This window comes from Rana temporaria, chromosome 10 (genome assembly GCF_905171775.1).
Source record: "Rana temporaria chromosome 10, aRanTem1.1, whole genome shotgun sequence".
In the NCBI taxonomy this organism is placed as follows: Eukaryota; Metazoa; Chordata; class Amphibia; order Anura; family Ranidae; genus Rana; species Rana temporaria.
Genome location: NC_053498.1, coordinates 144,445,736 through 144,460,887, shown reverse-complemented (window position 1 = coordinate 144,460,887; position 15,152 = coordinate 144,445,736). Strand labels below are relative to the sequence as shown.

Here is a 15,152-nt window from a genome sequence, read left to right as displayed (position 1 = left end):
ACACCCAGGGAACATACCTAACCCCTTCCCCGCCCCCTAGTGTTAACCCCTTCACTGCCAGTGGCATTTTTATAGTAATCTAATGCATTTTTATAGCACTGATCGCTATAAAAATGCCAATGGCCCCAAAAATTTGTCAAAAGTGTCCGAAGTGTCCGCCATAATGTCGCAATACCGAAAAAAAAATCGCTGATCGCCGCCATTACTAGTAAAAAAAATATATTAATAAAAATGCCATAAAAATACCCCCTATTTTGTAAACGCTATAACTTTTGCGCAAACCAATCAATAAACGCTTATTGCGATTTTTTTTACGAAAAATATGTAGAAGAATACGTATCGGCCTAAACTAAGGAAAAAAAAATTTTTTTTATATATTTTTGGGGGATATTTATTACAGCAAAATGTAAAAAATATTATTTTTTTTCAAAATTGTCGCTCTATTTTTGTTTATGGCGCAAAAAATAAAAACCGCAGAGGTGATCAAATACCACCAAAAGAAAGCTCTATTTGTGGGAAAAAAAGGACGCCAATTTTGTTTGGGAGCCACGTCGCACGACCGCGCAATTGTCAGTTAAAGCGTCGCAGTCCCGAATCGCCAAAAGTGCTCTGGTCTTTGACCAGCAATATGGTCCGGGGGGTAAGTAGTTAAAGAAACATTTTTTTTGTCATTTGAAAAAATGACATTTTCCAATTTTTTTTTTTTTTTTTTGCATTTTAGTCTAAATATGAGATCTGAGGTCTTTTTGACCCCAGATCTCATATTTAAGAGGACCTGTCATGCTTTTTTCTATTACAAGGGATGTTTACATTCCTTGTAATAGGAATAAAAGTGATCTTTTTTTTTTTTTTTTTCCCAGTGTAAAAAATAATAAAATAAATAAAAATAAATAATAAAAAAAAAAAAAAAAATGTTTAAAGCACCCCGTCCCGACGAGCTTGTGCGCAGAAGCGAACGCATACGTGAGTAGCGCCCGCATATGAAAACGGTGTTCAAACGACACAAGTGAGGTATCGCCGTGATCGTTAGAGCGAGAGCAATAATTCTAGCCCTAGACCTACTCTGTAACTCAAAAAATGCAACCTATAGAATTTTTTAAACGTCGCCTATCGAGATTTTTAAGGGCAAAAGTTTGACGCCATGCCACGAGCGGGCGCAATTTGTAAGCGTGACATGTTGGGTACCATTTTACTCGGCGTAACATTATCTTTCACAATATATAAAAAAATTGGGCCAAATTTATTGCTGTCTTATTTTTTAATTCAAAAAAGTGATGTTTTTCCAAAAAAAGTGCGCTTGTAGGACCGCTGCGCAAATATGGTGTGACAAAAAGTATTGCAATGATCGCCATTTTATTCTCTAGGGCAGCCTTTCTCAACCAGTGTGCCGCGGCACACTGGTGTGCCGTCAGAGGTTCTCAGGTGTGCCGCGGGGTCAGTGGAGAGAAGGCTGTCAGATAAGCCTGCTCTCCTGCCGAACTGTGAGAAGCTCTGTCGGCTTCAAAATAGAAAATAAAGTGCATAGGAGTGTGCTGTGCTCTCTGCTTCCCCCTAGAGTGCAGTACCCGGCTCAATGAGGAATCTGGAAAGGTACTGAGCTAGAAGCTAGATTAATTTTAAAATGGCTTTATACATGTGCCTGTGTGTGTGTCTGCACATGTGAGTGCATGTATGTATGTATGTGTGTGTGTGTGTGTGTGTGCATGTAGGTATGTGTGTGTGTAAACATGTGTGTATGTGTGTGTAAGCATGTGTGTAAGCATGTGTGTATGCGTGCGTAAAGTGAAAAAAAGTGGTATATAAATCCATAATTTTTTTTTTCCACATTATTTTTCTATATGAGTGGGTATTGTAGCGCTGTACTCCTTTGTATTATGTATTGCTTTGAGGTTTTTGTGCTTAACTTTAGTGCTAGCTGCTTCATTTATTTAATTTATTTTTTCAACATATGATACACAATCATTTTTTATTTTCACTAATTTCCTTTAGCGCTGCGTCAGCCTTAGGGCTTTTCTCTTTTCTCTTGTGTAAGCGTGTGTCTGTATGTATGTGTGTATGTTACTTTTAATCCTGACCCCCCCCTCCATTCCTGTACCATCAGAATGGCTTTTGTAGGGCTTGTTTGATAGCAGCAAGGACTGCTGCTCCTCTGAAAAGCAATCCATGCACAGATCGCTTTTCAGAGGCATTTGACAGGCGGTAAAAAGGCATTATGTTGCTTCCTCACCACCTGTTTTAGGCCCGTAAATGCAGCATCACTACACCGCAACCGTGCAATGCACACAGTTGCGGAGTAGTTGCAGTGCAGCCCTATTCACCCTCGGTATACCTCCAGTTGCAGCCACAGCATGTAAACACCCTCAGCTGCTGCCTCTGCAGCTAAAGGTGGAGAAGTTGGGGGTGGTAAAAACAGCTCAACCATGTGGTTTTACCGCCCCTATGACACGTGAACAAGTCCTTGGTTCACATCTGTGTAGCTGCATGTAGGGCAGTCCATTATTTCCGTACCCACAAAATGCAGGGAAACAAGTCCCAAAACTTTTTTTTTTAAATTGCACTGCAGCAAAAGCACCCCACATTTTCCAATCTGTGGGGGTACCATTAAGAATTAATGGTACCCCTAAAGAGCAGAGCATTTGTCTGTGAGCACGATTTTGCCCGTGTTCTGCGACACACCGTAATATGAACCAAGCCTTGGACTGGGGTGCCTCAAGACTGAAAATACTTTTTAAGGGTGCCCCGACTAGAAAAAGGTTGAGAAACACTGCTCTAGGGTATTAGAAAAAAATAAATATATAATGTTTGTGGGTTTTAAGTAATTTTCTAGCAAAAAAAACTGTTTTAGTCTAGTCTTGTAAACACCAAATCTGAAAAACACCCAAAGTAGAGAAGTGGTTAGTCAACGAAATTAACACTGAGTAGTACTAAGAGAACTCCTCCAGATTTCTTGCCACAAAGGACTTTTAAAAGGACTCATTTTTGGCTAGTTGTAGCCATGCTCGGGGCCGCCATCAGGAATTCAGCTTCAGGCATGGGCCCCCGGGGGGGGGGGGGCTGCCGCGAATTGAGAAGCGGAAGGGTGCCGCCGCTAATTGAGAAACAGGGGGCCGTGAGTTGAGAAGCAGGGGTTGCCGCCGCTAATTGAGAAACGGGGGGGCCGTGAATTGCGAAGAGGGGGTGCTGCTGCCACAAATTGAGGTCGGGGGGCTTTGGGTGCTGACGAACAAAAAAAAAAGGGTGGTTGCCCTGGGGACCTCTGGGCCTCTTACAAAAAAAAAAGGGGGGGGGGTAGCCATCCGGGCCAGGCCCCTGGGACCTTTAGTAAAAGATAGAAAAAAATATATATATAAAAAAAAGGGGGGGGGGGGGTTTGCCATCCGGGGCCCTGGGGACTTCTTAGGCCCTTTAATAAATGGAAAATATATATATATAAAAAATGTTTTTTTATAAAAAAAAAAAGGGGGGGTTGCCATCCTGGGGCCCTGGGGACTTCTTAGGCCCTTTTAATAAATGAAAAAAATATATATATAAAAAATGTTTTTTTTATAAAAAAAAGGGGGGGGGGTTGCCCTCCGGGCCCCTTACAAAAAAATAAAACTTAAAATGTACAAAGTCTGTAGATGAGCTCACGTATGATATCCTGTCTCCCAACAGGGATGTGTCACTTGTGAGAATGAAGCAACGGCAAGAAACAACCCCGAGAAGGAGAAGGAAAACCCTGCGGAGGACGGCACCAGCAAAGCTTCCGAACGACCTCCATCCCAAACACAGCAACCCCAACAGACTCCCCACCGGAGCAGCCTCTGCGATTCGGGGAAAGTCACAAACTCCGAGACCTGACTATTTTGTAAAAACCTTTCTTTTTCTATAAAACTTTATTTAAAGTCCGTTCTTCGCTGCACAAAGGAACAGGAAGCTTTGCGTTCTTTCTCGGATCTTTACACAACCGTGGAAGAAGAAGGAAGCCCTCCTGGTGTTACATTTTTAGGATTTTCCTTTTTTTTCGTTTACACCAACTTTGTGCCAAGACACTGTACTGCCCACTTTGCAGCCGAGAGACGTTTTATTTTTTTCCCCCTCCCCCTCCATCGACTCGGCTGTTGCGTGTCCTAGCACCCCTCCACACGGCACTGACTTTCGGAAAGTTCACCATTTGAATCTACGAACATCCAGACTGTTGCAGATGTTTTTCGGATCTCGGTCTCTATCCTTGTGCACCTTGTTTTATACCTGTTTGTAAATATTATTGACATTAAAGGAGTAATAGAACGGCGCAACTTTATTGAGAGGCTTTTTTTTTTTTTTTGTAAATTGTCGTGATGATGAAATGACCTTTAGGAAAAAATTTAGTTTTATCCTTGTACCTTCCTGATATGAAACTGTTATGAATTGGTAACATGTTGTAATTTTTAAGCTGAACTCCAGACAGGGGATTAAATACATGCAGTGCCTTGAAAAAGTATTCATACCCCTTGAAATTTTACAACCAAAAACGTAAATGTATTTTATTGGGATTTTATGTGATGGCCCAACACAAAGGCCCAGATTCTCGTAGATGGGCGGAACGTATCTGATTTACGTTACGCCGCCGCAAGTTTTACAGGCAAGTGCTTTATTCACAAAGAACTTGCCTGTAAAGTTGCGGCGGCCTAGCGTAAATCACCCGCCGCAAGCCCGCCTAATTCAAATTAGCCGGGTAGGGGGCGTGGAGCATTTAAATTGAGCGCTTTCCCGCGCCTAACGTACTGCGCATGCGCCGTCCTGAAAATATCCCAGGGTGCATTGCTCCAAATGACGTCATTGGTTTCGACGTGAACGTAAATGGCGTCCAGCCCCATTCACGCACGACTTGCGCAAACGACGTAAATTTTAAAATTTCGACGCGGGAACGACGGCCATACTTAACATTGGTTGCCCCTCATATAGCAGGGGCAACTTTACGCGGCGCAAACCTAACGTAAACGTCGTAACTTCACTGCGTCGACCGCGCGTACGTTCGGGAATTCGCGTATTTTGCATACTCGACGGGGAAAACAACGGAGGCGACACCTAGCGGCAAAAAAAAAATTGCATTTAAGATCCGACAGCGCAAGAGCCTTACGCCTGTCGGATCTAATGGTTATCTATGCGTAACTGATTCTAAGAATCAGTCGCATAGATACGACGGCCCAGATTAGGACTTACGACGGCGTACATTGCGTTGCGCCGTCGTAAGCCCTTTGAGAATCTGAGCCAAAGTGTCACATAATTGTGAAGTGGAAGGAATAGTTTTCAATTATTTATTTTTACAAATATGTGAAAAGTGTGGGGGGGGGGCATTTATATTGCGCCCCCCGGAGTCAATACTTTGTAGAACCGCCTTTCTCTGCAATTACAGCTGCAAGTCTTTTTACAAATATGTGAAAAGTGTGGGGGGGGGCATTTGTATTCAGCCCCCTTTACTCTGATACCCCTAACTAAAATTGGAACCAATTGCCTTCAGAAGTGATCCAATTAGTAGAGTCCACCTGTGTGTAATTTAATCTCAGTATAAATACAGCTGTCCTGTGAAGCCCTCAGAGGCTTGTTAGAGAACCTTAGTGAACAAACAGCATCATGAATGCCAAGAGACAGGTCAGGGATAAAGTTGTGGAGAAGCATAAAGCAGGGTTAGGTTATAAAAAAAAAAATATCCCAAGCTTTGATCATCTCACAGAGCTTCTGTTCAATCCATCATCGGAAAATGGAAAGAGTATGGCACAACTGCAAACCTACCAAGACATGGCCGTCCACCTAAACTGACCGGGCCGGGCAAGGAGAGCATTCATCAGAGAAGCAGCCAAGAGGCCCATGGTAACTCTGGAGGAGCTGCAGAGATCCACAGCTCAGGGGGGAGAATCTGTCCACAGGACAACTATTAGTGGTCTCTCCACAAATCTGCCCTTTATGGAAGAGTGACAAGAAGAAAGACATTGGAGAAAGAAAGACATAAGAAGTTCTGTTTGTGAGAAGCCATGTGGGGGAGGGGACACAGCAAACATGTGGAAGAAGGGGCTCTGGTCACATGACACCCAAATTGAAGTTTTTGGCCTAAAAGCAAAACACTATGGGCCGGATTCAGAAAGTACTTACGCCGACGTATCTTCTGATACGCCGCGTAAGTGCACTGATGCGCCTGATTCTTGAAATAAGATACGCCTGAATTTTGGCTCCATCCAACCAACGTAAGTCTCCTACGCCGTCGTATCTTGGGCGCATATTTACACTGGCCGCAACCATTGATTTACGCGTCAAATATGTAAATGAGCGAGATACGCCGATTCACAAACGTACTTACGCCCGTCGCTGTAATCTACGCCGTAAGGCGTACGTCCGGCGTAACGTTAAGCCTCAAAGCAGGTGTCAGTCATGTTAGGGTATGGACGTTGGAACAGCCGTCGTATTTTACGTCAGTCGTACGTGAATAGGGCTGGGCGTAGGTTACGTTCACGTCGTAGGCATTGAGTTGTCGTATCTTAGGGAGTAAATTCAACGTGATTCTGAGCATGTGCCGTTCGTTCGGCCGTTTATTTGCATGGGGTCACGGTTAATTTAAATGTATCACGCCCACTACCTTCCTACTTTGAATTAGGCGGGCTTACGCCGGCCAATTTACGTTACGCCGGCGCAACGTAGGGAGCGAGTGCTTTGTGAATACTGCTCTTGCCTCTCAGAGTTACGTCGGCGTAGTGCATATGAGATGCGCTACGCCGGCACAAAGATGCGCCAAGCTACCTGAATCTGGCCCTGTGTGTGGGGGAAACTAACACTGCACATCACTCTGAACACACCACCCCCACTGTGAAACATGGTGGTGGTAGCATCATGTGGTGGGGATGTGGGGACAGGGAAGCTGGTCAGAGTTGATGGGAAGATGGATGGAGCCAAATACAGGACAATCTTAGGAGAAAACCTGTTAGAGTCTGCAAAAGACTTGAGACCGGGGGGGGGGGGGGGGGGGGGTTCACCTTCCAGCAGGACAACGACCCTAAACATACAGCCAGAGCTACAATGGAATGGATTCGATCAAAGCCTATTCATGTGTTAGAATGGCCCAGTCACAGTCCAGACCTAAATCACATTGAGAATCTGTGGCAAGCCTTGGAAATTGCTGCTCACAGACGCTCTCCATCCAATCTGACAGAACTTGAGACATTTTACAAAGAAGAAGAATGGGCAGAAATGTCCCTCTCTAGATGTGCAAACCCACACTTTTCACATATTTATTTGTAAAAAAAAAAAAAATTGAAAAACATTTATCATTTTCCTTCCACTTCACAATTATGTGACACTTTGTGTTGGTCTATCACATAAAATCCCAATAAAATATATTTATGTTTTTGGTTGTAACATGAGAAAATGTGGAAAATTTCAATGGGTTTTACGCCATCTCTAGGTGAATGGACATTGGTAGGCAAAGTCTTGAAGTTAAAGGTATGTATTAAAGTGAAAAACCATGAGGTTTTTCACCTTAACCACTTAAGACCCGGACCAAAATGCAGGTAAAGGACCTGGCCAGTTTTTCCGATTCGGCACTGCATCGCTTTAACTGGCAATTGCGCGGTCGTGCGACGTGGTTCCCAAACTACATTGACGTCCCTTTTTTTCCCACAAATAGAACTTTATTTTGGTGGTATTTGATCACCTCTGCGGTTTTTATTTTTTGCGCTATAAACAAAAATAGAGCGACAATTTTGAAAAAAATTCAATATTTTTTACTTTTTGCTATAAAAAATATCCCCAAAAAATATACATATAAACATACAACCCCTTTAACCACTTAAGCCCCGGACCAATATGCTGGCTAAAGACCCAAGGGGTTTTTACAGTTCGGGACTGCGTCGCTTTAACAGACAATTGCGCGGTCGTGCAAAGTGGCTCCCAAGCAAAATTGGCGTCCTTTTTTTCCCACAAATAGAGCTTTCTTTTGGTGGTATTTGATCACCTCTGCGGTTTTTATTTTTTGCGCTATAAACAAAAATAGAGCGACAATTAAAAAAAAAAATGCAATATTTTTTACTTTTTGCTATAATAAATATCCCCCAAAAACATATATAAAAATTTTTTTTTTCCTCAGTTTAGGCCGATACGTATTCTTCTACCTATTTTTGGTAAAAAAAAAAAAATCGCAATAATCGTTTATCGGTTGGTTTGCGCAAAATTTATAGCGTTTACAAAATAGGGGATAGTTTTATTGCATTTTTATTTTTTTATTTTTTTTTACTACTAATGGCGGCGATCAGCGATTTTTTTTCGTGACTGCGACATTATGGCGGACACTTCGGACAATTTTGACACATTTTTGGGACCATTGTCATTTTCACAGCAAAAAATGCATTTAAATTGCATTGTTTATTGTGAAAATGACAGTTGCAGTTTGGGAGTTAAACACAGGGGGCGCTGAAGGAGTTAGGGTTCACCTAGTGTGTGTTTACAACTGTAGGGGGGTGTGGCTGTAGGTGTGACGTCATCGATCGAGTCTCCCTATAAAAGGGATCACTCGATCGATGCGCCGACACAGTGAAGCACGGGGAAGCTGTGTTTACATACGGCTCTCCCCGTTCTTCAGCTCTGGGGAGCGATCGCGACGGAGCGGCTAAAAACAAATAGCCGCGCCGTCGTCCCGGATCGCTCCCCGAGCGGACCCGACCTCCGCATGTACCGGGGGAGGTCCCGATCAGACCCCCCACCCACGTCTAGCAGAGGACGTACAGGTACGCCAATGTGCCTGTCCGTGCCATTCTGCTGACGTAAATGTACATGAGGAGGTCGGGAAGTGGTTAATCTAACCTGGTCTGAAATTGTTCCTTTTGTTTGGTATACACAGAGCTGTTTTTAAAATGTCAGCCAACTTTTGATTGAAAAAAGCCAGAAAAGTTGGCCAATAATACAGGGTAGCACAAGGGCTCAGTGGTTGGCACTTCTGCCCTGATATATTGGGGTCCTCAGTTCCAATCCTGGCCAGTATTTTATTATTATTATTATTGAGGCTTTATATAGCAGTGTTTCTCAACTCCAGTCCTCAAGGCACCCCCAACAGAGGTCATGTTTTCAGGATTTCCCTCAGATGGAAACGGCTGTGGTCATTACTAACGCAGTGAAACTGATACAATCACCAGTGCAAAATAATGGAAAGCCTGAAAACATGACCTGTTGGGGCGCCTTGAGGACTGGAGTTGAGAAACACTGTTATATAGCACCAACAGTTTGCACAGCGGTTTACAACATGAGGGCAGACAGGACAGTCGCAATAGAATTTAACCACTTGAGACCCGCGCTATTGACAAAAGACGTCAACAGCGCGGTTCTCAGGTGCCAAGTGGACGTCTTTTAAAGTGCATTACCCGCGCGCGCCTCTGGGGGGCGCGCAGCGGGTAAACACTGTCCCGGCGCATCGCTGGAAAGCCGATGCGTGTACCTGGCGGCCGCGATGTCCGCCGGGTACACACGATCGTCGGTAACACAGCAGGGACGTGGAGCTCTGTGTGTAAACACAGAGCTCCACGTGCTGTCAGGGAGAGAGGAGACCGATCTGTGGCCCTTGTACATAGGGACACAGCATCGGTCACCTCCCCCAGTCAGTCCCCCTCCCCCCACACAGTTAGAACACACCCAGGATACACATTTAACCCCTTCCTCACCCCCTTTAGTTGTTAAGATTGGTGGGGTCCAAGGAAGACTTAAGTATGGCGGTGAATAGTGCGTGTTTTAGAGAGTTGGGGAAGATGCCATAAAAAAGAGGGAGAGATTGAAGATGTGAGTTAGAGAGTGTAGGGTAGACCCAGGAGGGTTACTGTACTATTTGTAAAGGAACAGGGTCCAGGGGACAGGTAGTTAGGTGGGCGCTAGAAAAAAAAGGTTAGCAACCTCGTCTATAGTAGTGGGGTTGAATAAGGGAAGTGTTAAGTGTACCTGTGGACATGGAGTGATAAGTAGTGGAGATTTCATTACAAATTGGATCAACCTTCATTTTGAAGTGATTGGCGATCTGGGCAGTGAATGAGTTAGCGGGTTGGACGCAGTGGGGAACGAAGTAAATGGTTAAATGTAGAGAAGAGTTGATGGGGACTGGATGAGAAACCGTTAATGAGAGTGATAACTTAGCAGTGTGGAGGCAAGAGTTGTATTTCTTTTTTCGTACATCACGGGACACAGAGCCTTGTTAATTACTTAATGGGTTATATCTCACCTTCAGGTGCTGGACACTGGTGTAATCAATTAGACAGGAAGTTTCCTCCCTATATAACCCCTCCCATACCGGGAGCACCTCAGGTTTTTTTCGCCAGTGTCTAAGGTGTTGGTCACGGTTAAAGCGGGAGTTCACCCATTTATTAAATTTTTGCCCTTGTCCCCTTAGATTCCTGCTCGTTCGGTCTAGGGGAATCGGCTATTTGTATTAAAATATGATCCGTACTTACCCGTTTTCGAGATGCATCTTCTTCCGTCGCTTCCGGGTATGGGTCTTCGGGAGCGGGCGTTCCTTCTTGATTGACAGTCTTCCGAGAGGCTTCCGACGGTCGCATCCATCGCGTCACTCGTAGCCGAAAGAAGCCGAACGTCGGTGCGGCTCTATAATGCGCCTGCACACCGACGTTCGGCTTCTTTCGGAAAATCGTGACGCGATGGATGCGACCGTCGGAAGCCTCTCGGAAGACTGTCAATCAAGAAGGAACGCCCATTCCCGCAGCCCATACCCGGAAGCGACGGAGAGGATGCATCTCGTGAAAGGTAAATACGGATCATATTTTAAAACAATTAGCCGATTCCCCTAGACACAACGAGCATTCATCTAAGGGGAAAATGTGCTCTCTGAGGGTGAACCTCCGCTTTAAAGAATATGTGCTAAGAAAAAGTTCTGCTGAGGATCCCTCCGGGGGTTAAGGAGCTACACAATCCGGATCCATCCAAGAAGGCCAGAAAAAAAACCTGCCAAAGTGGATGGTAGCCGGGCCTCGCGGAAGAGCGAGGTTTTGCCTGTAATGTCTCTTTTTAAAGGAGGAGGACTCTGGAATCCAGCACTTTGTGGCACATATTAACCACTTAAGGACCGGACCAATATGCTGCTAAATGACCCAAGGGGTTTTTACAATTCGGCAATGCGTCGCTTTAACAGACAATTGCGCGGTCGTGCGATGTGGCTCCCAAACAAAATTTGCGTCCTTTGCTTCCCACAAATAGAGCTTTCTTTTGGTGGTATTTGATTGCCTCTGCGATTTTTATTTTTTGCGCTATATACAAAAATAGAGCGACATTTTTGAAAACAAATCAATATTTTTTACTTTTTGTTATAGGAAGAATCTAATAAACTAAATTTTAGTCAAACATTTAGGCCAAAATTTATTCAGCCACATGTCTTTAGTAGAAAAAAAAAAAAAAAAAAAAGATCGCAATAAAAAAAAAAAAGCTACCTAGCGGGAACAGCGACACTAATACAGCGATCAGAAAAATTATCGCTTAGTGACACTGGCAATAGGGAGTGAAAGGGTTAACTAGGGCGGTGATCAAGGGGTTAAAACTTTATATGGGGGGGGTACGGGGGCTACCCTGGACCTAACACTAACTGCCTGTCACACTGACACTAAATGCAGTGATCAGTACATTCAGTGACACTGTGACAGTGGGGTGATCGCAAGGTGTTAAATGTGCCTGCGTGTACTGGTGTCAGTGTAGTGTTGTGCAGACTCACTGTGTGATGTGATCTCTCCTCAGCGGCGGTTGAAAATACCGCCGAGAGGAGAGATCACTTCCTCCTCCTGTGTTTACAAAGAAGGAGGAGGAATTGACACGCAGGGGGAGTGCGCGGATTGGCTGAGAGCGATCCGGAGGGGGCAGACAAAAACAAACAGCCGCCCCCATATCCCGGATCGCTCAGACAGCCACGGGGACCGCCGCATGTACCGGGGGGGGGGGTCCCGATCGGACCCCCGACCCACGTCTAGGCAGGGACGTACAGGTACGCCAATGTGCCTTTACGTGCCATTCTGCCGACGTATATGTACATGCGGCGGTCCGGAAGCGGTTAAAAAATGCCCACTCTTGCAGAGTGCCTTACAGGTCCAGGGAAGAGGCCTCCTTTTAAGTAGGAACCCTGAAGGTTGGCACAACATAACCCACCGTGATGGGTGGGAGGTTGTCTCTCGCTGGTCCTCGGCAGAATCCTGCGGCGGGAATAAAGCAAGAATTTTATTTTTGGAGGGCAGATTAACCACTTGACCACTGGGGCACTTAAACCCCCTTCCTAACCAGACCAATTTTCAGCTTTCGGTGCTCTCATAATTTGAATGACAATTACTCAGTCATACAACATTGTACCCATATGAAATTTCTGTCCTTTTTTTCACACAAATAGAGCTTTCTTTTGGTGGTATTTGATCACCTCTGGGTTTTTATGCTATAAAAGAAAAAAGACTGAAAATTCTGAAAAAAAATTAAAAAAAAATTCTCGTTTCTGTTATATTAGCAGATTATTTCTCACACACAGCAAATGCATATCACAAATTACACCCCAAAACACATTCTGCTATTCCTCCCGAGTATGGCGATACCACATGTGTGAGACTTTTACACAGCGTGGCCACATACAGAGGCCCAACATGCAGGGAGCACCTTCACATGTGTGAGACTTTTACACAGCGTGGCCACATAGAGAGGCCCAACATGCAGGGAGCACCTTCACATGTGTGAGACTTTTACACAGCATGGCCACATACAGAGGCCCAACATGCAAGGAGCACCTTCACATGTGTGAGACTTTTACACAGCATGGCCACATACAGAGGCCCAACATGCAAGGAGCACCTTCACATGTGTGAGACTTTTACACAGCGTGGCCACATAGAGAGGCCCAACATGCAGGGAGCACCTTCACATGTGTGAGACTTTTACACAGCGTGGCCACATAGAGAGGCCCAACATGCAAGGAGCACCATCAAGCGTTCTGGACCACCCAGGCCAATTCTGACATTTCTCTCCTACATGGAAAAATCATCATTTATTTGCGAAAAAATGACATAGAAACCCAAAACATTATATATGCTTCTTTAGCAAAGTCCCTAGAGAATACAATGGCGGCCATTACAACTTTTTATATCTTGCACGGTATTTTCGCAGCAATTTTTTGAACACGTGTTTTTTAAAAAAAAAAACAGTTTTGTGCTTAAAAAAAAACACAAAACAGTAACGTTGGCCCAATGTTTTTGCATAATATGAAAGATGAAGTTACGCCGAGTAAATAGATAACCCAACATGTCACACTTCAAAATTGCACACGCTCGTGGAATGGCGCCAAACTTTGCTACTAAAAATGCCCATAGGTGACGTTTTAATTATTTTTATTAGTTACATGTTTTTAGTTACGGAGGAGGTCTAGGGCCAAGATGATTGCTCTCGCTCTAACATTCGCAGCGATACCTCACATGTGTAGCTTGAACACCGGTTTCATATGTGGGCAGGACTACGTGTGCGTTCGCTTCTGTGTGCGAGCACACAGGGACAGGGGCGCTTTAAAAAAATATATATATATTTTATTGTTCATTTTACTTTATTTATTTTAGTTTGACACTTTTTTCCCCAAAAATAATTTTTTTGATCACTTTTATTCCTATTATAAGGAATGTAAACATCCCTTGTAATAGGAATATAGCACGACAGGTCCTCTTTACAGTGAGATATGGGCAAGCCGTCTTTAATATGGTTTGGGCCCTGGGCAAACATTTTTTTTTTGGGCCCCCCTCCAGCTTATTTTGGGCCTGGCTGGTTCACATGTATGTGTTTTGGCGGCCCTCATTTGTGCAGGCACAGCAGTCCATTGATTTGAATGGGCTGCCATGCCTTCGTATATATAAAAAATAAAAGAAATAAAGAAATATATAAAAAAAAATGTTTATATTAAAAAAAAAGGGTGGTTGTCATCCGGGGGCCCTGGGGACCTCCAGACCTCTAAAAAAAAAATTGGCCCTTTAATAAAAAATAAAATAAAAAATATATTAAAAAAAATATATTTTTTTTATTTAAAAATAAATAAAAAAAGGGGGGTTGCCATCTGGGGCCCTGGGGACCTCCGGGCCCCTAAAAAAAAAAAAAAAAAAAAAAAAGGGGGTTGCTTTGGGCCCCCAACAGTGACAGGGCCCTGGGCAGCTGCCCCTATTTGTCCTATGGTAAAGACGGCCCTGGATATGGGGTCAATAAGACCCCACATCTCACCTCTAGGCTGGGAAGCCTGAAATAAAAAAAATTATCCTGGCTTCGTAGCGGTGAGTGGTGAGTATTGCGGAGTATTGGCAAGGTATTGGAGTATTGCATGGTATTGCAGAGTATTGTGCGTGGTATTGCAGAGTATTGTGCGGGGTATTGCAGAGTATTGGGCAGGGTATTGCAGAGTATTGGGCAGGGTATTGCAGAGTATTGGGCAGGGTATTGCAGAGTATTGCCCAGGGAATTGCAGAATATTGCCCAGGGAATTGCAGAGTATTGCCCAGGGAATTGCAGAGTATTGCCCAGGGAATTGCAGAGTATTGCCCAGGGAATTGCAGGGTACTGCAGAGTATTGCGCAGGGAGGGATGGCTGGATCTGTGACTGCATTTGTCACAGATCCAGCCCACAGTGCTGCGGCTGCCACCCGCTCTCCCCCTCTCCTCTCACACTGTACCGATCGGTACAGAGAGGAGAAGGAGGAACCGGCATCAACACATGACGCCGGTTTGTTTACAAGTGATCGCTCCGTCATTTGACGGAGCGATCACGTGGTAAACGGCCGCTATCAGAGGCAATTTACCCACGATCCGCGATGATTCCTGGAGCGCGCCCCAGGGGGCGCGCAATTTAGTTCGCATTTGTTGCGCTATACAAGTTACTCACTCACCGCCCGGCCTATAGCAAAATGATGGCCGGGCAGTGGTTGTGTTATCCTGACTGGACATCATATGACGTCCAGCAGGATAACAGCCGCCGCACGTCCGTGGGGGTGCGCATCGCGTCGATCGGTGATGTGGTGTGTCCAATCACGGCTGATTACAGTGCAAACAGGAAGAGCCGTTGATCGGCTTTTTTTCTCACTCGCGTCTGACAAATGCGAGTAGAGGAGAGCCGATCGGCAGCTCTCCTGACAGGGGGGGGGGTCTGCACTGATTGTTTT

The 15,152-nt window shown here is 44.7% G+C and overlaps 2 protein-coding genes across 9 annotated transcripts in view; both read left to right on the top strand.

The window, feature by feature from the left end:
• The window catches only part of PER3 (period circadian regulator 3), a 109,202-nt gene extending 104,925 nt beyond the window's left edge, over positions 1 to 4,277 (top strand). For 7 of the 8 annotated variants that reach the window (XM_040326473.1, XM_040326477.1, XM_040326478.1 and 4 more), the window contains one exon: positions 3,655 to 4,277. In XM_040326473.1, coding sequence (XP_040182407.1) covers positions 3,655 to 3,840 — 186 coding nt within the window. In that variant the 3' untranslated portion in view covers positions 3,841 to 4,277. The remainder of the gene's footprint in view (positions 1 to 3,654) is intronic. The other variant, XM_040326475.1, reaches the window with a different exon arrangement.
• Positions 4,278 to 7,418: 3,141 nt separating this feature from the next.
• The window catches only part of LOC120915883 (inner centromere protein A-like), a 10,848-nt gene continuing 3,114 nt past the window's right edge, over positions 7,419 to 15,152 (top strand). The window contains exon 1 of the mRNA XM_040326695.1: positions 7,419 to 7,452. Coding sequence (XP_040182629.1) covers positions 7,419 to 7,452 — 34 coding nt within the window. The remainder of the gene's footprint in view (positions 7,453 to 15,152) is intronic.